The sequence below is a fragment of the Rhinoderma darwinii genome, chromosome 5, assembly GCF_050947455.1.
Source record: "Rhinoderma darwinii isolate aRhiDar2 chromosome 5, aRhiDar2.hap1, whole genome shotgun sequence".
Classification (NCBI taxonomy): Eukaryota; Metazoa; Chordata; class Amphibia; order Anura; family Rhinodermatidae; genus Rhinoderma; species Rhinoderma darwinii.
The window spans coordinates 313,990,792-314,014,867 of record NC_134691.1 but is presented as its reverse complement, the minus strand read 5'-3'; the positions used below and the strand labels follow the sequence as shown (position 1 = coordinate 314,014,867).

The 24,076-nt window shown below is 41.2% G+C and overlaps 1 protein-coding gene across 3 annotated transcripts in view; it reads right to left on the bottom strand.

Annotated features, from left to right (window-relative positions):
• EPC1 (enhancer of polycomb 1) overlaps window positions 1-24,076 on the bottom strand; it is an 89,389-nt gene that overhangs the window by 13,979 nt on the left and 51,334 nt on the right. For 2 of the 3 annotated variants that reach the window (XM_075827475.1, XM_075827473.1), the window contains exons 2-10: window positions 16,509-16,668; window positions 16,172-16,317; window positions 15,881-16,087; window positions 13,044-13,192; window positions 11,910-12,051; window positions 11,074-11,244; window positions 9,610-9,699; window positions 9,369-9,517; window positions 8,590-8,942 (exon numbers count right to left, since the gene is read on the bottom strand). In XM_075827475.1, the coding sequence (XP_075683590.1) occupies window positions 8,590-8,942; window positions 9,369-9,517; window positions 9,610-9,699; window positions 11,074-11,244; window positions 11,910-12,051; window positions 13,044-13,192; window positions 15,881-16,087; window positions 16,172-16,317; window positions 16,509-16,608 (1,507 nt within the window). In that variant the 5' untranslated portion in view covers window positions 16,609-16,668. The remainder of the gene's footprint in view (window positions 1-8,589; window positions 8,943-9,368; window positions 9,518-9,609; window positions 9,700-11,073; window positions 11,245-11,909; window positions 12,052-13,043; window positions 13,193-15,880; window positions 16,088-16,171; window positions 16,318-16,508; window positions 16,669-24,076) is intronic. The other variant, XM_075827474.1, reaches the window with a different exon arrangement.

Genomic DNA, 24,076 nt, shown 5'->3' with positions numbered 1-24,076 from the left:
TGTAAAACTGCTGGACAGATAGCCATGGTAGAACTTTGGCGCTTTTTGTTAGGCCCCCAGCCTGCCATTGCACACCATTAGCTTCCCGCGATCATGTCGATGCGACTGATGCAATCGCCTGCGGCATCCAAAGGGTTAAACTGCCAGCATCGGCGTGATTATCGATTCCAGACGTTGCAGTGGGACGTCAGCTGTATATTACAGAAAGCACTCACTAGCTGATGGCACAAGTACCATTCACGCAAAAGGGGTTAAGAACTTCTAAGAATCAGTACAACAAGCTCAGCCACTTAGCGATTTACACCTCACCTTTCATTCCACTTCATCCCTCTCCCTCGTTCACTTTGTAAGACGTTATTTAGGGTCCGCATTCGGATTGATTTCTTAAGATCTCTTTATAGCAGAAGGAGCTCAGATTTTGTGATGCAAAGCTTCAAATCCCCAACATAGATAAAATTCTGGCTTCTTGCATCCGCCAACTAGGGGATCTTACATCATTATTGTGTTCAATTTATAAGCGGTATGCAATAGGCTCCCCCTAGAGGTAGTAGAGTTTTAGTTTACTAGAGATATTTAGGGCATTTGGAGCTCCGCAGCAAAAAGCTACAGCTCCAAACACTATAAAGATATATTAAGAACATTATCTGCCACAGAATTTTGAACCTATTAAAATTAACATTACCGAATGGTGAACAAAAGGTGGACATTCTCGTTTAAAAAATGCTTAGTGAACATTCTGCACATAATATACTGATTTGCAGTACAATTGGCCCTTGGGCAGAAATCCACTGCTTGTTGCGATGATTATTCATAGTCTGAAATCTTCTCCACACCGCTCTTCAGAAAAATTGATAAGTATAACCCTCAAAATCCTGTGCATGCTTTTGTGAATTAGATGAAGCATGGGAGGAGATTTATAGGGAGAATTTGCATACTAGATTCTGGTCCTCTAAGCGGACTTGCACAGCTTACAGTGCACAGAATGACCACCGAGCTATTTCTAAGTTATAAGAAATGTGTGCACTCGTTCTCATAATATTCCTGGCTGATACAGCCCCGTACTACAGCTCTCCATACACTTTAGATAGGTGTTGGCTGAACACTGCAACATGCCCGATCCACAATTCTTTTAACATCTGCCATCGGGATGGGGGGGATTGTGGAGTCAGGAGACTCCCTATACACAAAATAGTCGCTCGATTCTGCTCCAAAAAGATCTCTCTCCTGCTGCCAATGTCAATTATGCTTGAAGTCCACAGCATAGTGAATGCCAGTGCTTGTCATGTGCTACTTTTTAGCCCATTATTAGATACGTTCACTGCTAATTTGCCTTGTGATTGGCACTCTGGCTCTGCTTTGGCGGCTTAAAGAAAATTTACATTGGCATCAGGAAGATTTTTTACACCAGAATTATAAAATGTGAAGAGGTATCCACTTCACATTGTCTGGATGACCTGTACAATGCACTATGCTTATTTCACGAAGAGAATTAATTTCATGCTGAAAATAAAGTCAAATCGTGTTCAAGATGACCCGTCAGTTGTCCCAACAGGTCTGTTTTAGTAAATACTTGAGCTCCCCATAAAAAAAAACAAAACACAATTCTGGAGCACCTTTTCTTGCGTTGTGCTGCTCCTGTCTTTTCTACTAGAAATGTATAAATAAATTGACAACTGAGTTACCATTTCCCTGCTCAAAGGGGTGTTCCCCTACACAGTCCGGGCTGCTTCTACATATACTGCGGTGTCGATGACCACACGGACAAGTATCACTCAGCAAAAAACCACACAGATTGCTTTTGTCATGTGCTTCGCCTGTATTTGCAGCGAAACTGTGGCACCATTTTTTGCCTCAAGGTACTTGGTTGCATGACAATTACCGCTTCACAAATGGTACGTGTAGGAGCAGCCTAAGCACTAGTTTTGGTGGGACACCCCCCCCCCCCCCAACTGGTAATACCCGAGTTGTCAATTTGTGGGAAGGATAAAAGAGGATCCAGGAATGCAGAGTTCTAAGAAAAGATGCTGAAGAATCGTTATTTTTTTACTAAAAACAAACACGTCAGGAGAGCTGAACCTCTATAAGGTGCCTGAATACACAGTAACCGTGCTATAGTAGTGTGCCGTGAAGACATGAACCGTATTGCCATGATTTATGGCCGCCCGGCCTGTACAGGTGAAGCGCAGGATTTCAATGAAACAGCAATAACCACCAAGTTCCATTGATCACAGCCATAATGAATAAAATAAGTCACTTCAGGTAACAGTTACACCTTTCCAGTAAGTTGTCAATTTGTTGGCGGCATATTAAAAGGGCTCAAAGTGCAGGCTGTCGTCTTGTGAAAGACGTTAAACGTAAATGGAGTGTAAAACAAGCTGATTTTGCGGCAAAATCCAGAACACATTTTTTCCATTGCAAATCCGTTAAATGTTGACATACCCTTTCATCTCCAGGTACAGTCTTGTTTCAATGAATGGAAACCAGTTACTGGCCAGCCATGCCCAACATAATTGCAAAAGAATATAGGGAAGGAGATCAAAACTAGCACAATGGAAATTGCATGCACCAACCAATCAGATTCCAGCACAAATTTTTTCAAGGCCCTTTGGAAAATAAAATTAACCCGATTACTATGGACAACTGCTCCACTTTTCCTTTCCACCATTTTAAGAAATAATCTTCAGTGTTCTTTCTGTATCTATGACATACATAGCAGAATATGATGAACAACGCTTAGTGCCCGTAATCATGGCCTGCGATTGCGGGCATGGCCGTCTGCGGACGGTTGGCCGCATTCTCGGGCCGTGCTCCCATACAAAAGTATGGGAGCACGGCCTGTAAAACATGGACATGCTCCATAATTCCCGGCACAGTTCTACGGCACGGACACCCATCCGTAGCGATACGGAAAGGTGTCCGCGACCAATAGAACTGAATGGGTCCGTAAAACCGCAGACCGTATTACGGTCATGTGCATGGGGCCTTAGCATTTACATTTTGGCAAATCCCAATTAAAGAAAAACAATCTTGGCAAGGTAACCAGTAGAGATTTGTTTTCTATACAGACTCCTGTGCGCTCATCTCTATTTTGGTAATGTGCTCCCATTTTCTCCAGGCTTGCTCTCCCATGTTACCGCAATGCTTAAATTCAAGTAATAGTATTAAAGAAGAGCGGATAATGACATTTCTTAATGCCAAGTCTGGGTTTTACACGTCGCGGTCAAAATGCGCTTTTATTTGCTACAATTCACGGAAAAAAGGCATGGTTTTGCGGCAATCTCAGTCCCAGCCGTGTTAATGAGATTTGAACGAAAATCAACCACATGCTGCTGAACATTTTTCAGAGGGAAATCCACAGCATGCTTATCCTGTTCTGGATCTTCACTGCGAATTTCAGTCGTTTCAATATAGAAACGGGTGAAATCCGCAGCAATACATGCGGATTTTGCTGCACAAACGCTTCAGAATATCCGCAGCATTGCCTTCCTGTGTTAATCAAGGCAAACTGCGTAAACCTCTTATTACATTTGTTGCATCTTGGGCTGTTTGTGTGCCAGAAACTGAAATATGATAGCTGGCATAAATTTCCGCTATGCACTCCAATTTCTGATGTAAATTATAGTAAATCTTTCGAGCTACAGGAGTCCCAGCCCCTCTTAGGCACATCTACTTTTGTTTTAGGTGACAAGAGTGGCGTGAAAAAAAATAAGTCGTAATTTTTTTGCACAGAAACCGGCGTGCACCAACATCAGCAACTTTATTACTCCAATAAAGTTGCATAAACCAGTTGATAAATACCCCCTAATATTTACCTGCAGGATAATATTTAATTACAGATGGGTCAGTATAATTTATAGCCTTTATAAGGATAATTAGGAGGATATAATCTGCGGACTTAATATTTCTTCTAGTATTTGTTTAGAGCTTACAGATCATCCATAGATTTTTGATGTAGGGACAAAAAAAATAAAAATAAAAAAAATTTAAAAGCATTTCTTCACAATAATTTGACAGACCAACTATGAAGGAAGCATTTTAACAACTTGGGCTTCATTCACATCTGCGTCAGAGTCTCGTTCTGTCTGAGCTTTCCGTCAGAACGGGACCCTCACAGTAGGTTTCCGTTTGCATCACCATTCATTTCAATGGGGACGGATCCAGTGCCAATGATTTCCATTTGTCTCCGTTGTGCAAGGGTTCCATCGTTTTGACAGAATCAATAGCGTAGTCGACTACGCTATTGATTCCGTCAAAACGACGGAAACCTGTGGTTTCCATTTTTTTCAGTCAGGCTCCCGTTCTGATGGGAAGCTCAGACGGAACGTCACAACGGGACCCTGAGGGAGATGTGACCGATATTAGGTGGCGATTTTTTGTTTTAATTTATATAAAATTATATGTACACAAACTTCCAAGGTTTTGGATTTGACGAATAACAATGTTTCGGGTCAGTGGCGTAGGAATCTCGACAAAATGATGGAAAAGGGATCACATGACATTGGTATGGACTTCCCCATAATGCCTTCCCTAATATATGGGTTATCCCTTTCCCTCTCCCAATATATGTTGCAAAGCCAGCATTAGTAATGTCAAAGTAAGACATCAGAGAGTCAGACATAAGTTTTCAGGACAATTTAGGAATTTGCGATTCGTGGAGAATTGAGACACGGAATCGGACCTGAAAATAATTTGGGGAAATTCGCACATCTCTACTTGCATCATTATGGACACCTTAACTGGAAACCACCTATTTTATTTTTTTAATATGTAGAATATCAATAGATGATGAGCCTATGTACAATGTATACAGTGAACATGCTGAAGAGTATATACACTGTTGCAGCCTACACGTGAGAAGTTCATCACTGTCAATCAGTATATAATGAGAATTAATAAATAAATCCATTGACCCTTATAATCTGTATGTAAAAATCCAAGCCTTTATACAAATGCTCAAAATCTGTAGTGGAGTTATTTAGGTAGCGTGTATAGAGAAACCTTTGGGAAACGTTTCCCTGCCTTGCCCTGATGGGATCTGTTCTTACTATTAAATTAACAGCTCCTGTAGAGAGCCACATAACAGCTGAATGTGGCCTTAGGGATGATTCTGACCCACAAAACATAAGGAAGCTCCAGCAATAAAACTAAACAAGTCATCTAATATCCAGTAATCGTTTTCAGCAAAAAATAAGACGCTGACACTAGAAGCAAAAATATCAATAGGATTTTCTATTGCATGGACAGACACTATAAATGACATACATATGAACCTTATAGAACTTTGTGGGGAAAGCGGTGGGGACGGGACAGTGACCCAGCACTTAATACAATAGACCGCTAAAATGGTATGCGCTCGGTAAGCGTTTGTTTTTTTACAATGTGAGCCTATTGGCCACGTATGCCTTTACAATGGAACACGTTGCAGCCTTTTTATCTGAGGTTTTCGTTGGGAAATCCTTCAACGTAATGTGAACAGGGTCTTATATGCAGCAGTTGTCCCTCAAGTAACTTCTTTAGACTGTCACATTGTAAATAAGGTTGCTTATCGTCATGTAATTGGATAAACAGCTGCATATGACAACTTGAGTAGACTCCTCTCTGATTAGGACTCTTGCAAGACCAATCTGCATTACCAACATGAGCGATTTCAGAACTTATCTCCATTATAGAGCTCTGTTTAGAAGACTTGCACACATCCCATATAGGAAAAAGTGGTGATAGAGCCCTTTATCCTGCTATAATCATTTCAACATACGATTCCATGACGAGTCTGTGCTTATAACACAGGAGTCAATACAAACACATAGAGCTGCCGTGTAAAGCACAGGTAAGGGACAGAACAGCAGTATGAGTTATTGATGAGACAGGAGGTGCATTTCAGACGCTCTCAGATTTGCTATGCAGATTATACTACCATGCAGCTAGGCTGCAGTCACTGATTACAGTTGTGCCTTAATGGAGCAGAGATGAGAAGCAGCTAACACTATAGAAAAAGTCGACTACGCTATTGATTCCATCAAAACGGTGGAACCCTTGCACAACTGAGACAAACTGAAACCATTGGCACCGGATCCGTCACCATTGAAATCAATGGTGATGGAAAAGGACACCCATGGTTTCCGTTTGTGTCTGTCAGGGCTCCGTTCAGACGGAAAGCTCAGACGGAACATTGTAACGGAGCCCTAGCGCAGATGTGAACAAAGCCTAAGCATCAGCTATTGGGCAGTGGCTTAAATATTTTGTAAATCTCAAATGCAATTTTGCTATAAATCACCGAAATGAAACATCACGCAACTTTTTATCACAAATGTTTTAATTCCTCATCATTTTCAAGTTATCTACTTCCAGTCAGTGTTTCCATCCAGACTCAGCACCCAAAGTTAAAGGGGTTGTCTGACATTAGGGAAAAAAATAAGTCTTTTTTTTTTTTTTACCCCCAGAAACAGAACCACTCATGTCCATAAGCTGTGCCTGGCATTGCAATTTAGCCCCATTAAAGTAAATGGTATTTATCTTCAATACTGGACTCAGCCCATGGACAGGAGTGGCGCTGTTTGTAGAAGGAAAGCCGATCCTTTTGCTAATCTCAGATAACCCCTTTAAGATTTGTATTGTAGTGTAGCACCACTACTGCAATGAAAAAAACAAAAAACAGACGGACATTTTTTTTTTAAATTTAAGTATTGCATGTGGTAATGCATAAACCAGGCTAAGGCCTCATGCACACGAACGTTAAAAACGCCCGTAATTACGAGCCCATAGACTTCTATTGGCCACGGGTACCTTCCCGTATGCTTACGGGAAGGTGCTCGTGCCGTTGAAAAATATAGAACATGTCCTATTTCAGGCCGTAATTATAAGACGGGCAGGCCCATAGAAGTCTATGGGGCTCCCGTAATTACGGGTGGCTACGTGTGTGCACCCGTAATTACGGGAGCGTTGCTAGGCTACGTCAGGGGATAGTCACTGTCCAGGGTGCTGAAAGAGTTAACTGATCGGCACTAACTCTTTCAGCACCCGGGACAGTGACTACCGCTGGAGTGAATAGTATTAAAAGTTAACTTACCTGCTTCTTCCTCCAGTCCGGCCTCCCGGGATGACGTTTCATCCCATGTGACCGCTGCAGCCAATCACAGGCTGCAGCGGTCACATGGACGGCCACGTCATCCAGGGAGGTCGGACTGGATATCAAAAGAGGGACGCGTCACCAAGACAACGATACTTATGAACTTCTTTTACTTTCAATCGCTGCGGAAATTCTGCCCGAAACGGCTGCCCCTTCTCCCTTTCCAGCACTGATAGACAGAAGGGGCTGCCGATTAGTGCAGAGAAAACGGGTCAGGTAAATACGGGTGGAATACTGGTGACGGGCACGGATCCGTAAATACTGGTGGAATACGGCTCAAATACCGGTGACCAAGGACCCGTATTTACGAAAATACGTTCGTGTGCATGAGGTCTAACAGCAAGTTTTCTATAATGTATCGAATCCTCTGAACTCCACCCAGGATGTTAGGGATTTGTGATGCTACGGGTTTGCAACAATGTATCACTATTTTTAACTGCGATCAGCCTATAGCCTAGATGTTTAGCTCAGAGGATTGCCAAAACAGGATACATTGCAGCAAAATCTCAGCTGTGAGAAGTATGAAGTCTGCATTCTTTTTCAGCTTCTCTCTGAAAATGGTGAGGAATTGAAATGAAAATTTATTTAGTAAAGACTAAACAAAAATTCAAACCAGCAGTATTCAAAAGGAAATGTCAAACTCCTTGCTTTTATCATGCCTAAAACAAAATATGAACACAGGAGTCCTGACCATATCTATAACCTCCGGTGCTACTATTACATGAAATGGTTAGACTATTAATATGGATTAGAGATCTGGAATGTACTAGAAATTTAATAGGTCCTTTTCATCGGCTTCCAAACCACAAATTAAATGGCACACATTAAACGAGAAGTTGATCAATTGTACAGCCCAATTAAGCTTAGCAATTAAAGGGAACCGGTCATCTACATTATGCTGCCCTCATGGAGGGCAGCATAATGTAGTGACAGACACGCTGATTTCATCGGTGTGTCATTGATTTGCTAAAGTGAAGCCGATTTTAAGAACTTACATGCAGAGCGAAGCCAGAGATTAGCTGGGGTATTCATGAGCTTCCGCTCCCTCCACCCACTTGCCGCTGATTGCATGGAGGAAAAAAAATCTGTCACGGTCATAGTCAAAAATCTGTTAAAATCAGCGGCGAGTGGGAGCAGCAGCTCATGAATACACGGGATTCATCTCTAGCAGTGCGTCTGTCACTACATTATTGCTGCCCTCAGTAAGAGCAGCACAATATAGATGACAGATTCCTGTTAAGGGCCACTTTAGTAATAATCACTGGTTCTGTAACACTTAAAAACATAACACTATTCTTATTAAAATGTGCATACAGCATGTACCAAATAGAAGCCAGGTTTAGCAAATGGTCTAAAATACTTATGCGTAAACATATCCCTACAATACAAACACACATTGACATTCATCCCTGGAGTGGCATTCCCATGTAAACAAAAAATAAACAAGGCAACAGACCACATACCAAAGTGTGCTGAACCACTGCTACTTTTACTTGATGTCGAGGTACTGCAAGTCTGGGTCCCAGGTTGTGCTGTGCCTGTTCGTGTTATACCCTTGTGAAACGTTCTACAGGAAAAGTCAACAATGTCACTGTCATGTAGGGATGTTGTCCGAGGCCTAAAATGGCGCCACCTACATGATTTTATATTGACTAATATCTGGCTGAGGTCTTTAGAGAAACATTTATCCGAGGTATTCGTTTCTGAGGTATTGGCAAATAAGTTGATTGAAGTGTGTTCTGGAGAGGAAAGCATGTCAACATCCAATTGACAAAAAGCACTGTTGTAGTTTGAATGCGCTCTGTCAAGAAGTACCCTGAAAATGACAGGAACAAATTAATAAATAAAAAAAAGATTAGAATAAAAATACTTACTGCAAAAACACAAAGCCATAGTAGTGTCTGCGTCTATAGTTTTAGGTTAGTAAGGCTACATTCACAAATCTCGTCCACGTGAAAACGCACCAATATAGGACATGCAGTGAGTGTCACACAGTGGACTCTTGCTACGTGAAAACTCACGCATATGTGAACACTCACGCATATGTGAACAGCCCCATTGAAATCAGTGGGTCCGTGTGCTGTGAGTGATTTCCACTCACAGCACACGGACGAGTTTTATGCTCATCTGAATGAGCCCTTACTCTAAAAAGATATTAGCCACAGGATTCTAAAAAATATTTATATGCATCTGCTACTATAAAACCTGCCAAATACAGCAAGAGTATTGTACAGACACTGACCTTCCTCCACGTCCAACCCGTCTTCGTGCAAACCCTATGCACTTGCGCGGAACAGTGAGGGTAGTGAGGCAGTATCTATAGCGAATGTCTCCTAATCCTCCTTGCTCTGGGCTACACCAAGGCCAGTTGCCAGTTTGGTCCAAATGTGGCTAAAGAAAGATTAAAAAAAAAACAAAACATGTTTAGGACAAAACAAAAATAATAAAATAAAAATAAATAGATATCAATAGTCTGTACTTACAGCATAGTACTGACAGCCGGCTTTCCTACGGAAAGCAAAGGGACCATCTGGATCATTCTCTTCCTCAGCTTCTGATGAACCAGACATGACCTAATAAGACAAAAGGAAGAATATTAACCCCTTGGAGAGAGACATTTTTCAAATTTTCATTTTTTTTCCTCCCCGCCTTCCAAAAGCCATAACTTTTATATTTTTCCGTTGACATAGCTGTATGAGGGCTTGTTTTTTGCAGGACGAGTTGTAGTTTCTCACTGCATTATTTAATGTGCCATATAAATGTACTGGGAAAAAATTATTTGTGGGGTGGAATGGGAAAAAAAAAACCAAAACCTGCGAATCCACCTTTTTTTGGGTGGGGGGGGGGGGGGGGGGGGGTGTGTTTGGTATTTATGACATACACCGTGCAGTTAAGACGATGTTAACTTTATTCTATGGTTTGATACGATTACGGTACCAAATTTATATAGTTTTTCACGTTTTACCACTTTTAGAAAGAAAAAAACAAATAGTTTTGCATCGCCACTTTGAGAGCCATAACTTAAATTTTTCAGTCGATTTAGCCGTGTGATGGCTTATTTTTTGCGGGACGAGTAGTAGTTTTCATTGGTACCATTATTTGGGGTAAATGCGACTTTATTCAATTTTTGGGGGGGCTAACGTGACCAAAAAGCAGCAATTTGGATGTTTATATATATATATATATATATATATATATATATATATAAATAATTATTTTTTTTGTGGCGTTCACCGACCAGGTTAAACAACATTATATTGTAATAGTTTGGACTTTAATTGACGAGGCCATTCCAGTTATGCAAACGTTTTTTTCCGTTTTCTTTAGGGTAAATAACGCAAAAAGGTTTTGTTATTTTTTTTGAACTTTTCATTTTTTTTGGTTAAAAAAAACACTAACTGCATTTAACTTTTTTTATTAGTCCTCCTAGGGGAATTGAACCAGCGACTGTTGGGTCGCATGAATGATATACTGCAATACTACGGTTCTGCCCATTGCCCTCGGTTGTCAGATGTAACGTACAGCTGCCAACCCTCTCTGTATGGAGCGCGCTCAACCCGTGAGTGCGCTCCATACTTCCCCTCGGCAGCTGTCACGTACTGTACGTGATATGTCGCTATGGGATTAAAAGTACACCTGTTAGGACACTAAACGTAAAATCATCCCTTTGACATTCTAAATACACACATACGACATACATATTTATAGCCGAAGTTACAGCATAGGTAATATGTTGGCACATTGTAAATGAGATTACCAAAACAAATTAAAAAACGATTCATCAGCTTTACTAGTTGAAGGGTATGAACCACTAAATTAGAGGAAAAAAAACAAAAACATAGAAGTCCAAGGTTCCTGGCAATCTAAATGTTGTAGAGGCTATAACCAGACATGCCTTCAAAGCTTACAACACAATAGTTTGCTGTATTTGCGATTAAAGTACATACCTGTGAGAGGGGCTCATCATCAGAGCTTGGAAAGTCATATTGATTCAGATCTTTAGCATTAAACACTGGCAGTGCAGCAGGGCTTGTCTGTTGAGCAGCAGGAGAGGAGGTTAAGACTTTGGGCTTCTTCTCATATTTACGTTTCGGTCGTACAACATCAGATTTCTCTGGCTAGATGTAATGGAGGGAGGAGAAAAAAAAACCCACTAAGGCCCTGTTCACACTGAGTTTTTTTTTTACACTTCTTTTGACGCGGAATTCAATGGGAGGCGGACGCGGTTTTTTACCGCTCGCGGAAAAAAGAAGCGTCATGCCCCATCTTCGGGCGTTTACGCCTCTGACCCCCCATTGACATAAATGGGAGGCAGAGAAAGCTTTTTTGCCCGTGGCACTCAATGGGCGCAAGCGGAAAACGCAGCGAAAGTCGCGGCAAACCGCGTACAGGCAGATCAAAATCTGCCTCAAAATTCCAAACGGAATTTTGAGGCAGAATTTTCCTCCTGCAAAAAACTCTGTGTGAACTCAGCCTAATAGTTAACCATGCTCACAACTAAAACTATATAAATATGGGACTGAACCATAACAATCTAATAAAAAGAACCTGGTTATAGAATTTTCATGAACTTTGCATTTGTTATATACATTTTATTTCTATTGTGCACTCTTTTCAAGTTCTTTAAACACAGCCAGCAATATAAAAAAAAAAAAACTGGGGTTTTCCCTAATTTGCCATGGCTACATACAAGTACATGTATAAATCCCTATTTTATGTGTTTTTTTATTTTTGTAAGCAAAATAAAATTAGCTTTGTATTGTACATAACAGATTAGTCTTACCTTAATCTTAATCTCTATTGTATCCTGATGTTTAAACGGACCAGAAATAGGGATGATGGGGATGGCATAGGTGGGCTTCAATGGCTGACGTTGTGCCATTACCTCTGACACTATCTCTCCATTATAGTCACCTAGGTTATACCTGAAAGTAAAACCGTGAAAGCATTAAATATTGATACGAAAGGCGCGTAAGTATGGGCCTGTTCACATCACCTAAGCTCCAGTTTCAATGGTATCAATGGTGACGAAAACCTAGTTAATGATTTCCATCTGTGACCGTTGTGACAGGGTTCTGTTGTTCTTGACGGAACCAATAGCGCAGTCGACGGAACCCTGTCACAACAGTGACAGACGGAAACCATTAGCTAGGTTTCCATCACCATTGAGTTCAATGGTGAGGGAAAAGGAAGCGGATGTTTCAGTTTACCTTTCCGCTGAGGGGTTAACCCGACGGAACACCTCAGCGGAACACAGACGGTGATGTGAACACAGCCTTTATCATTTCATCAAATAAAATGAAAAACCTAACAGCACACACATTCCTACAATGTGGCGCACAAGGCCTTCAAGTACTCTTGCCTTAAAAACATTGCACAGTACACTTTTTAAAACTCAAATTTGGGAACTTTCGTATCTATGTCAATCAGCTGCATCTAAAGCCAGCAGGATACTATAGCGTATTAAAAGAAGCATGGACTTGTGGGACAGGGACATATTACCACTTTACAAAGAATTAATGTAGCCTCATATGCAGTTTAGTTCTAGGCACTCTTTTTAAAACAGAAAAGACAGTACTAGCTTCCAATTTAAAACACTGGTTGAAGAAATAAGATAGCCTAAGTTCATCTACCAATATTTCTCAAATGTAATTTGTTATTAGAGTATATAAACACTGCATTGGACAAAATACGGTCAAAACTTTAGGAACCACTCTGAACATATGACCTTTTTTCAATGCCCTGAAATATAAAGTTTGAAATATATCATGGAAGCGATATGGTCTGGGTGCCTTGGCTACATGTCTCCAGTTATTTGTCCAAATCTGAACATCTACCCACACGCACACTATCACATGATTTACAAACAGAAAACAATCTCTTGATAAAGATTACATAAAAATAAGAAAATATGCACCTCTTTTCCATTATTTCCAGTGTTAGATGCAGCAATTCACGCTTGCTTTTTTCCCTCCGTTTAATCATCTCTAGTATCGTCACGGCTCTGCTGAGGTCACGACGTAACTTTAGCATTTTTTCATACGAAGCTTCATCATTCTTTCGGTTCTGTGTAAAATAAAAGTTGAAATATAATGGAAACTGCAATAAAAACAGACAAAACGCAGAACAAACGTATTTAAGAATACTCTATTTATGCATGTGACAGTAAGGCTCTGTTCACATCTGCTTTCGTGTTTCCATTGTTCTGCTCCATCACATTTTGTTCGTGAAAGGGAGTGGGAAAGGCGGGTGCAGCCTAAAATGTGCCAACTGGTGTAAAACTAAGAGGTGGTTTAACCCCTTAACGACTGCCCACCGTCTTTTGACGGCAGGCGGTGCATGTCCTTCGTCTACAGCGACCTCTTTTGGCATTGCTATAGAAGAGGCTGATGAGCGATCATGCTCTAAGCAGGAGCCTGCCGAATACAGCGGGGGTCGGAAAACATTCAGACCCCAGCTGTTTGACCCGTGGATCGCTGCAGTCCGTGACCGCGGAAAGATCAAAGGGAACTCCCCGCTTTGATCTAGTCATCGGAAACCCGGTGACGTGATCAAACACCAAGGAATTCCTCTGCAGTCAGCCCTGGGGACCTGCAATGGACCCCAGTGCTATCTGTTCAGTTTGCCTGCTGTTCGGGCACACTATGGGACACAGTATGATGGATTAACATACAGGAGTATGCTAATACATTATTAGTAAAAAATAAAGTTACAAATAAAGTTATCCCTCAATAAGTTTAAAAAAAAACAACAAAATGCATAAAATATATTTCATTGCCCCTACACTAAATAAAAACCTACACATATTAGGTATCTAAATGACCGGAATAACCTGAAGAACTAATCTAACAGGTTATTCAGCGTGGAGCGTGAATGGGATAAAAAAATAATGCAAAACTATTTAGATAATCTCTTTTTCTTATATTCACGCCGTAAAAATTATTTTCTTCTATCTCAAAACTATGATAAAAAAATTATACAATTTCTCCCGCATAAGACAAGGCCTTATAAGGCCACATCAATGAAAAAAAATTAAGCGTTATGGCTGCTGAAATTCAGACGTAAAAACTGAATAATGTAGCTGGTCATTAAGACCTTTTCAAGTCCAGTCATTAAGGGGTTAAAAAGGAACAACAAAAGTGTCTTACATGTTTAGCAAGATGCGCCAAACTTATCATGCAGCATGCGCCACTTTGATAAATTTCTTTATATATGAAAAAGGGCACTTATTAATAATTGTATATGCCAAACCACCCAATATTTACTGGTCGCCCTATTTTTCCTCTCACTGAAGAAATTCTAAGCTATAAAAAAAAATTTTCATTAAAAGCTCTAAATTACCCGACACCACAAAAATAATATTACAAAAAATATGTCCCTAACAGTCCTATATCATCCTATCCTATAGTCCGTTTTTCTTTGTGACCTTTACGCTGCGTTCACACTATGTATAATAAATTAGATTCATTTATACACAGATGTCATAGTGATGGTGTGTACTGCAGGCACATCACCACAAAGAGGTACACCCTCTAGTAGAACAGTAGGGACAATAGTAAAAAAATACATATGACGACAGAGGGGGCAATCTGTAAATAGTAACTTTGATAAATTTGTCACATCAGACGGTCTCGGTTTATGCTGTCTAAATGTTAGAGAGCATTTGTAAATCTGCCCTATTGATTTAAATGGGAATTTCAACAACAATAGCAAGAATTTAAAGGATAGATCTTGAAAATCAATATAGGAGCTGCTGTTTTTAGAAGAAATACATGATTTATGAGCCGCCTTCTCTATTGAACTTTTATCTTTCAGCACTTTTGAGCAATTTGACAAAACTCTACTTAAAGAGGCTCTGTCACCAGATTTTGCAACCCCTATCTGCTATTGCAGCAGATAGGCGCTGCAATGTAGATTACAGTAACGTTTTTATTTTTAAAAAACGAGCATTTTTGGTCAAGTTATGACCATTTTTGTAGTTATGCAAATGAGGCTTGCAAAAGTCCAAGTGGGCGTGTATTATGTGCGTACATCGGGGCGTTTTTAATACTTTTACTAGCTGGGCGTTCTGATGAGAAGTATCATCCACTTCTCTTCAGAACGCCCAGCTTCTGCCAGATCACGCTGTGACGTCACTCACAGGTCCTGCATCGTGTCAGACGAGCGAGGACACATCGGCACCAGAGGCTACAGTTGATTCTGCAGCAGCATCAGCGTTTGCAGGTAAGTAGCTACATCGACTTACCTGCTAACGCCGATGCTGCTGCAGAATCAACTGAAGCCTCTGGTGCCGATGTGTCCGACACGATGCAGGACCTGTGAGTGAAGTCACAGATCTGCACTGCCAGAAGCTGGGCGTTCTGAAGAGAAGTGGATGATACTTCTCATCAGAGCGCCCAGCTAGTAAAAGTATTAAAAACGCCCCGATGTACGCACATAATACACGCCCACTTGGACTTTTACTTTTAAACACACCCACTTGGACTTTTGCAAGCCTCATTTGCATAACTACAAAAATGGTCATAACTTGGCCAAAAATGCTTGTTTTTTTAAAATAAAAACGTCACTGTAATCTACATTGCAGCGCCTATCTGCTGCAATAGCAGATAGGGGCTGCAAAATCTGGTGACAGAGCCTCTTTAAATGTAGTATACAGTGAGTGAACGGAACTAAAGCCTATAGGACCATCCCTATTTCTACCTCTTGCATAGCTTTCAATTCACTGTACAGAGAAACAATGAAAGTTTTACTTACTTTCCTTGTCTGCATCTTCTCCGTACGTCTTCTAAAAGCTACGTATGGATCACTGGTGCTGGAGCCATCCCGCTTCTCCTGTTTTACTGCTGGTATAAGGGAGGAGCCACGAGAGTTTTTCCTTTTCTTGATCCAATAGTCGTAAACCTCTGTGATTAAATCATCATCTTCCTTCAACAGTAGTTTGGCCTCTTGGAGATTAACTGGCTGGAGTAAAAGAAACATTAAACTTTGTAGACATTTGCACATAAAATTTCATTTCAGAAAAAGGAAACCAAATCACAAACGTACCTGTTGACCACTGCCTTTCTCTAATCTGTCAATCATCTCTTCAAACTGAAGAGGAGAAATCTCAATTTTTTTTCTAAGCTTGTTTACAAAGACCTCATCTTCAGAATCCATGTCATAATCCGGCTGCTCTGCATCCAAACTAAAAGCTGAATAAAAAGAATATGCCAGTTTAAGAAAATGTACATTTTCTCGATCACTGAGCTATCAGGACATGTCAATCAAAGTTACAATAAATATTAATTTACAGTAAACTTCAACTCCAATATGCACTCAACAGTGAGAAAGTAAATTATCCAAGAAAATCACTTGACAACAAGATTAAAAGTGTACTACTTACGCTGTATGTGAATGAGCTGCTTTGGCATCTTAAATTCCCCTGGGTACACAGATTCATAATAAGCGATGTTACTTTCTGCCTCCGGGACTGGAATAACCATGTTATCCCGCTTCTCTCCATATACCTGCAGTGCTGAAATGGCTCGCTGGAGATGATGTTCCTAAGAACAGAACAGATAATATTGCCATTAAGATACATCAAACGCTCTTTTTAGCACAATTTACAAGGGTGCACAGAGTTAATATTATAATATATGAAGTCATTCATACACTCACTCTTGCACAGCTCTAGAAAGTGATCATTGACAAGTCAACTGTTCGGTTAAGTTCACACAACCTGTGTCTCCCGTTTAGGTCTCTTCCGTCAGTGGAAGAGATGACCGCAAGTCCAAATGGAAAGCATCGCTTCCACCTGAAGTACCATCTTCTGTTTCAGTTGGATTCCATTTGTCTCTGTTGGTTAGGTCTCTTTTTTTCACAGAAGCAAAAGTGCAGTCTGCAGCACTTTTGCTTCTGTGAAAAAAATAAAATACACAGAGGCAAACAAACAAAAGAATCACCATTGAAATCAATGGTACTTCAGATGGAAGCGATGCTTTCCGTTTGGACTTTCGGTCATCCCTTCCTCTGACGGAAGAGACCTAAATGGGAGACAAAGGTAGTGTGAACTTACAGGAAAAAGAGAGGGACTTGATCCAGCACTGGCTTTTTTTTTTTTTTTTTATAAAAGGAAACGATGTTCCAACTTTATTTGTGATTTTTTTTGATAAAAATCCAATATGTGAAGGGGTGGTTGCATTAGTTATCGGCTGACAACTAATGTAATCACCCCTTCACATATTGGATTTTTTTAAACATTCTGCGCCACATGGATCCGAGCACAGTCCAGATTTGGACACAAAGCTGGTGAGCTGGAGAATTCCTCCACTAGTGTGAAAAAATATTTAAATTTGCTGACCAGGCAGGCAATCCCTTTAAATAAAAATATATGTAAAAAAGATCCGCCACTCCCATATTAACCCCTTAAGGAGAACGCCAATATTGGCTTTGAGGACAGAACAACTTTTTTAGATTTCCCTCTTTGCATCCCAACGCTCATAAATTTTTGTACGACATAGCTGTATGAGACTGTTTTTTTGCGGGGCGAGTTGTACTTTATGTAGGTACCATTTTTTGGTACGAATACATTATCGTTTAATTTATATAAAATTTTTAACGAAAATGCAAAAAAACAAAAACAAAAATGGTTCCGCTGCATACCATACACCGATTATAAATAATGTTATACATTTGCTGTACAGGTTGTTATGGTCGTGGCGGTACCAAAAAGGTCTATATTATTTCATGTTTTGGGAATTCTATTTTAAAAAGTTTATTTATTGTAAAAAAATGTGTATTTGTGTATTGTTTTACTATTTATTTATTTTTTAACAAAAAAATAAAAAAAAATTCGTTTTGATTTCTTAACTGTAATGTACTGGCATATATCTATAGGTCATTACATTAGCTTGTGTACACAGGCAGTTGTTAGCCCTAACAACAGGAAATATGGTCAGACTGCCCTGGGGTCCTTCAATGGACCCTAGGCGGTCTGGCCATACAAGTTATGGGCCTTGATCTCACCCCCCCTTTGCTTTGATCCTCGTCATTCAAGGGTTTAACGGCGGAGAGAAGAGGTTTCTATTCTCTCCTCCGTTAGGGTGGGGCTGCAGCTGTGTATTACAGCCATTGTCCTGCTCCTGATCGTAACCGGACACGGTTGTCACAGAGGACGAGAATACTCGTCCTAATGCGCAAAGTACCCGCCGCTCAGGATGGGTATTCTCGTTCTGTGTCAGCAACTAGTAAGGCCTCATGCACACGACCATAGACATGTGCACGGCCGCGCTTTTTTTTTTACCACGGTTTACGCTCACGGCCATTGAAGTTAATGCAAGGACCGCAAGCAAAACACGGCGAAAAAATGCTCAAAAACGTGTGCCGCAGGTTTTTTCTGCCTCCCATTGATTTCAAAAGGGAGGTTAGAGACTAAACTATTACATGGCTGCACCCCCCCGTGAGCAGCTAAAAGCTGCCCGGGGGGGGGAAAAAAAAACAAAAAAAAAAAAACCGCCTCTGCCTCCTTTTGAAATCTATGGGGGGAGGGAATGTCAGAAGTTTTGATCAATAGGGGTCTGAAAACAGAGACCCGCACGGATCGCTAAAAAGTAACAGCAGAAGCGCTCAGGTGAAAACTTTTTTTAAAGCATGGGTACACTTTAACTTCTAATACTAATGGGAAAGGGTTTGTATTTTTTCACACCCTATATTACAGGGATTACCAGGAACAACATGGCAAAATTCTTCAAATGACGGGTTGTGCATATGGAAAAGCTGAGGCTGAAAATATTGAAGTTCACAGTATAGTTTAGCTCTGCAGCTTTTCAACACTCTTGATGGAGCAGATTTGTACGACTTATCTAGATTAATTTTAAACGTGCTTTACTCTCCAGACTCCCCCCTAAGACTCATTTACCTCAATATAGGTTTGGCTGCTGGTTTAGCAGTCTGTACTTTAGATTCATTTTGCACTGGCTGTAATAAAAAGCTTTCCATGAATGGTGAGCTGATGATAGACTTGTGTTTATATACAGCAGCCAATCTGAGGAGTATAAACAGCAGTGGGGAAGAGCTGAACCAATAAGACAGGTAGTTTGTTTTAGACTACCTAAAACTCCCTATAGGCCTGTAGCTAAGCTGTACTCATAGTTCAAAGTAGGGCTGGGCAATTAATATCAAAATAATCGAAATTCAGCATCGACATCTTGTGAATTTCGGTTTTATCAATTATTTTTTCCCGGTTTAAACTATCTGCATCTTCAGGATACAGATACAGTTGAATCCAATGGTAGGGGACCTGCTCTACCATTCACTATATATCTCTGGACGCGAAGCAGTGACTTCATCGCGTCTGTCTGCACTGTGCCGCACAGACCGGAGGGATCTCCTCCACTCGTTATTGGAACGGGTGATAGGGGAGTATGTATATTATTAGTTTTATCAGACACTATTGGGGGCATTATACAGCGTGGAAGTCGGTTATAGGGGCATTATACTATGTAGAGGCAGCTATGGGGGCATTATACTGTGTGGAGGGCAGCTCAGGGGATATTAATTCAATGGTGTAGCATGCAAATAGGGGTTGTGGCATGCAAAAAATGTGTGGCCTAAGTAATAGTTTAATACCCGTAATCGAGGTTACATGTTCAATAAATAAGGATTTTGATTTAGGTCATAATTGCCCAGCCCTAGTTCAAAGCTCTTCCCTGATGAAGTTGTGCTAAAAAGCAGCCAAACAGTAAGCACTAAGGAAAATAAATAGCAGGTAAGCGTCAGCTATAGCACTGACATACATGTTTTTAACGTGTTCCGGTCATTTCAGGTGGTTTTTCAGTGAGTGAGTGACGGTCTGCCATTATATGACTTTTAAGCAGGGTTACAAAGGTGTTTTGACATAGTAAAAAAATGTCTCCAAACACAACTGCTGCAGATGTTAAACATATAGTAAACTGGACGACCTAAACAACGGTGCCTCATTCTAGTCATCTACAAGCAATGCATTAGTTAGGGCTCGTATCTGTAGCCTGTTAAAACAACAGCCATCACACGGGCTCATGTATTGCAATGGGGCTGTTCACACGACCGTTGTTTCAACATGTCCTATTTTACTGCGTGTCACACATCCCTCCATAGTCTATGCGGGATCCGTGACAACGCGCCCCACACGAGTGCACCGTGGACGTGAAAAACTGCAGTTTTTCACGTCAGAGGTTAGCTATGCTCATCTAAATGTAGCCTAAGGGTATGTACACACAGGATATGTGTGAAGCAGAAAACTACAAGGCTGATTTAAAAGACAAAAACAGCCTCTAGTGCATCCGTGCTCGGCGCTGCGGGACACGATATCTTGCATCCCCCATAGATAAGTCTCTATGGAAGGATGCGTGAAAAGATAGGACATGTCCTATTTTCCCACGGACCCTTCACACGGTCCGTTGAAACAACGGCTGTGTGAACGGCCACATTCAATTACATTGGTCCGTGGGACGGCCGCTGTTTCAACGGCCATCCCACGGACGTTTAACACCCTCGTGTGAACTAGGCCTAACATTGTGGAAAAAAAAAAAAAAAAAAAGCAATTTACACACCATTTTGTGCTGCAAAAAAAACCCCACAGGAAATGGTGCGTTTTTGCCGAAGCGGAAAGCCTTTAAAGGTAATGTGTCGCTAGTTAAACAATTAGTGTATAGGTGATTAAACATTGTTCTAATTTTTTTAACGAGTCAGGAAATATTATAAATTAGATTCTAATTTATAATATTTCCCAGTGCTGGTCACTAGATGGAGCAATTCCCAAAATTGCAGCATTGCATGTGGTAAAGCAACCACATTGCTTTATGCTGCAAAATTTGAGAAAACTCACTCGCTCTAGTGAGCTCTCAGAATCCCCCCTCCTTTATCTTGGCTAGTGCCAGGAGAAACGAGGGGATTGAACGGTCAAACCTCCTACACTGTGTGTCGCCATTTTTTGAGCTAACACACAGTGTAGTAGGTTAACATACAGTAGTAAACACACACTAAAACACAAACATACATAGAAATAACTTACCTGCTCCTGCCGCCGCCGCTCCCTCCGGTCCGTCTGCTCCCGCCACTCCAAGTGCACAAGTCCGGAAGCCGCGACCGGAAGTAGTAATCTTACTGTCCGGCCGCGACTTCCGGTCCACAGGAAAATGGCGCCGGACGGCGCACAGTTCAACTTGGACTGTGTGGGAGCGGCGCATGCGCCGTTCCCACACAGACGGAGTACGGCATAGTGGATGGAACAGGCCCCGTTCGCATTCACTATGGGACTGTATGTGCCGTATTCCATGTCTGTATGTGTCGTTAATCGACACATACAGAGATGGAAAAAAAAATGGCATCCCCCATAGGGAAGAAAAAGTGAAAAAATAAAAAAAATTGTAAAACACAAACACACAAATAAATAAAAAAAATTTTTAATAAAACGGTAATCAAATTGATCTAAAAAAAATTTTTCCCGTGACACTGGTCCTTTAACTTTCAACGGAATTGCTGCAGAAATTTTCTGCAGCAATTCCGTTGTGTGGACAAAGCCCTGTATTTCCCATTAAAATCAATGGGAAGCTGTTTGCAGGCATGTTTCAGAGCGTAATAAAAGCATTTTACGCCTCAAAATATGCCTGAAAATAAGCCATGTGAACAAGAACTAACACTGTATTCACACAGCCATTGTTTCACTGCCGTAAGATTATTCACTTACTAAGGCCTCATGCACACGACCGTAGCCATGTGCACGGCCGGCATTTTCGGGCTGTCACCCGCGAGCCGCCTGCAAATCGCGGGGACGTGCACATGGCGCATTCATTATTCCCTATGAGCCTGGACCGCATAACACGACCGTAATAAGACATGCCCGTTCTTTCTGTGGTCCTGGCTCCTGGGTCATGCACGGACCGGGAAAACCAGGAATGAATGGGGCCGCAATTCTCCCGTCAATTTTCGGGGGAATTGCGGCTGCAAAAGCACGTTCGTCTGCACGGGGCCTAAGGCTTCGTTCACATCTGCGCTAGGGCTCCGTTTTGACGGAGCTTTCCGTCGGAACGGGACCCTGACTGACACAAACCAAAGGTTTCAATGGTGACGGATCCGGTGTCAATGCTTCCCATTTGTTTCCTTTGCGACAGGGTTCCGTTGTTTTGCCGGAATCAATAGCGCAGTCTAAGCAATGATGTAGATTTTTTTGTTTTTATTTGCTCTAAATGGTGGGATAAGCATCCCACCCAGCCAAGCTCCGTATAGACCTTTATTCCAGAAGTTACAGGATACATTTTGAGACGTTAATAGAAGACTGGTGAAGTATAAGGCTGAAGTCACACACGGCCGATTTTGTTGCAGAAATTTCTGCGACTGAAAACCAATTCCATTCATCTGAACGGAACTCGCACATATGCATGACCTGCTGCAGAAACAACCCTATTCAGATGAAGTGGCAGATCTTGTTGCCGAAAATCTGCCCCAGAGTGTCTGCAACCTAAATATAGTGCATATATGTAAGTGAAAGAATCATGTTGAAAATAACTCAGAAATCCAATCAAAAATGATAGTGAAAAAGCAAACCCCACACATACAATAGTTACTTGAACGCTGCAATTTGAAAGTGTCTCAAAGCATTTTATAGACCATATATATTTAAGTATAGTGATTAAAAGTCTCGGTGTAGCCCTAGTCAAAATATATAAAAAAGGGGTTACAGTCTCAGGAACATGCTCCTGGTACGCTCTGAAGAATGAAATGTCACATTCTATGACCTACTATCAGTGCTCCCTGCTCTCCCTCCTTCTAAACTATGGTGGCATCACCTCGTGACCAATCAGACACACAGGTACTTTTCTGTATTTTCCATAATCTCAGATAACCCCTTTATTATAATGCAATCAAAATAACTTTACGGTAATTCAAATGTTTGGCAACAATTTTAGGCCCCCAGCACATGGCCGTAGCCATGTGTACGGTCAGCGATTACGGCACAGACTGCCACCCATTTATTACCACAATCCGTAAATGCAAAAAAACAGGACATGTCCTATTTTTTGCAGGTCATCTCTACGGCCTGGACACTTACCCGTAAATATATGGAAAGGTATCCATGGGCTATAGTAATGATTGTGTATAAAAAAATTAGTCGTGTGCATGAGGCCTAATTGTGGGTCTCATATTTCGTTACAGACGGGACACTGATACACAAGAAAACGTGCTTTAGACACAAACCTATCATTGTATACAGTGCAGCCCACAGCACTGACCCTCAGTGCTCGAACATATTTCATAAACTAAATATCTATTCATTTACAAGGAAGCATGTACATCGAGTTCATGACAGGACTCTGAGGTTTGGGGGGCGTTGAAGTCAGTGAAGTACGTATTCCCAGTGTACATGTTAAAAAATTCAATAAAAATGTATAGCCGGGAGCTTTCCTGGCGCATACACTTTAGGGCCTGTTCACTTCCGTTCCGGGGTTCCGTCGGAGGTTTCCGTCGGGTGAACCCCGCAACGGAAAGTAAAAGCACAGCTTCCGTTTCAGTCACCATTGATCTCAATGGTGACGGAAACATCGCTAATGGTTTCCGTTCGTCATCATTCCGGCAGGTTTCCGGGTTCCAGACGGAATCAATAGCGGAGTCGACTGCGCTATTGATTCCGTCGGAAAACCGGAAACCTGCCAAAATGGTGACGAACGGAAACCATGAACGATGTTTCCGTCACCATTGAGATCAATGGTGACTGAAACGGAAGCTGTGGTTTCACTTTCACTTTCTGTTGCAGGGTTCACCCGACAGAAACCTCCGCTTTCCCTTCCAGGGTTCTGTTGAACGGTGATGTGAACAGGCCCTAACATACACTGCAAGTGCACCCTAAATATGCTTTTACAATGCTAAAATTGTCTGCAGTGAACAGATCAGACAAAGAGAAAGATGTATGAGCAATGTAAAAAAACACCCATCCGT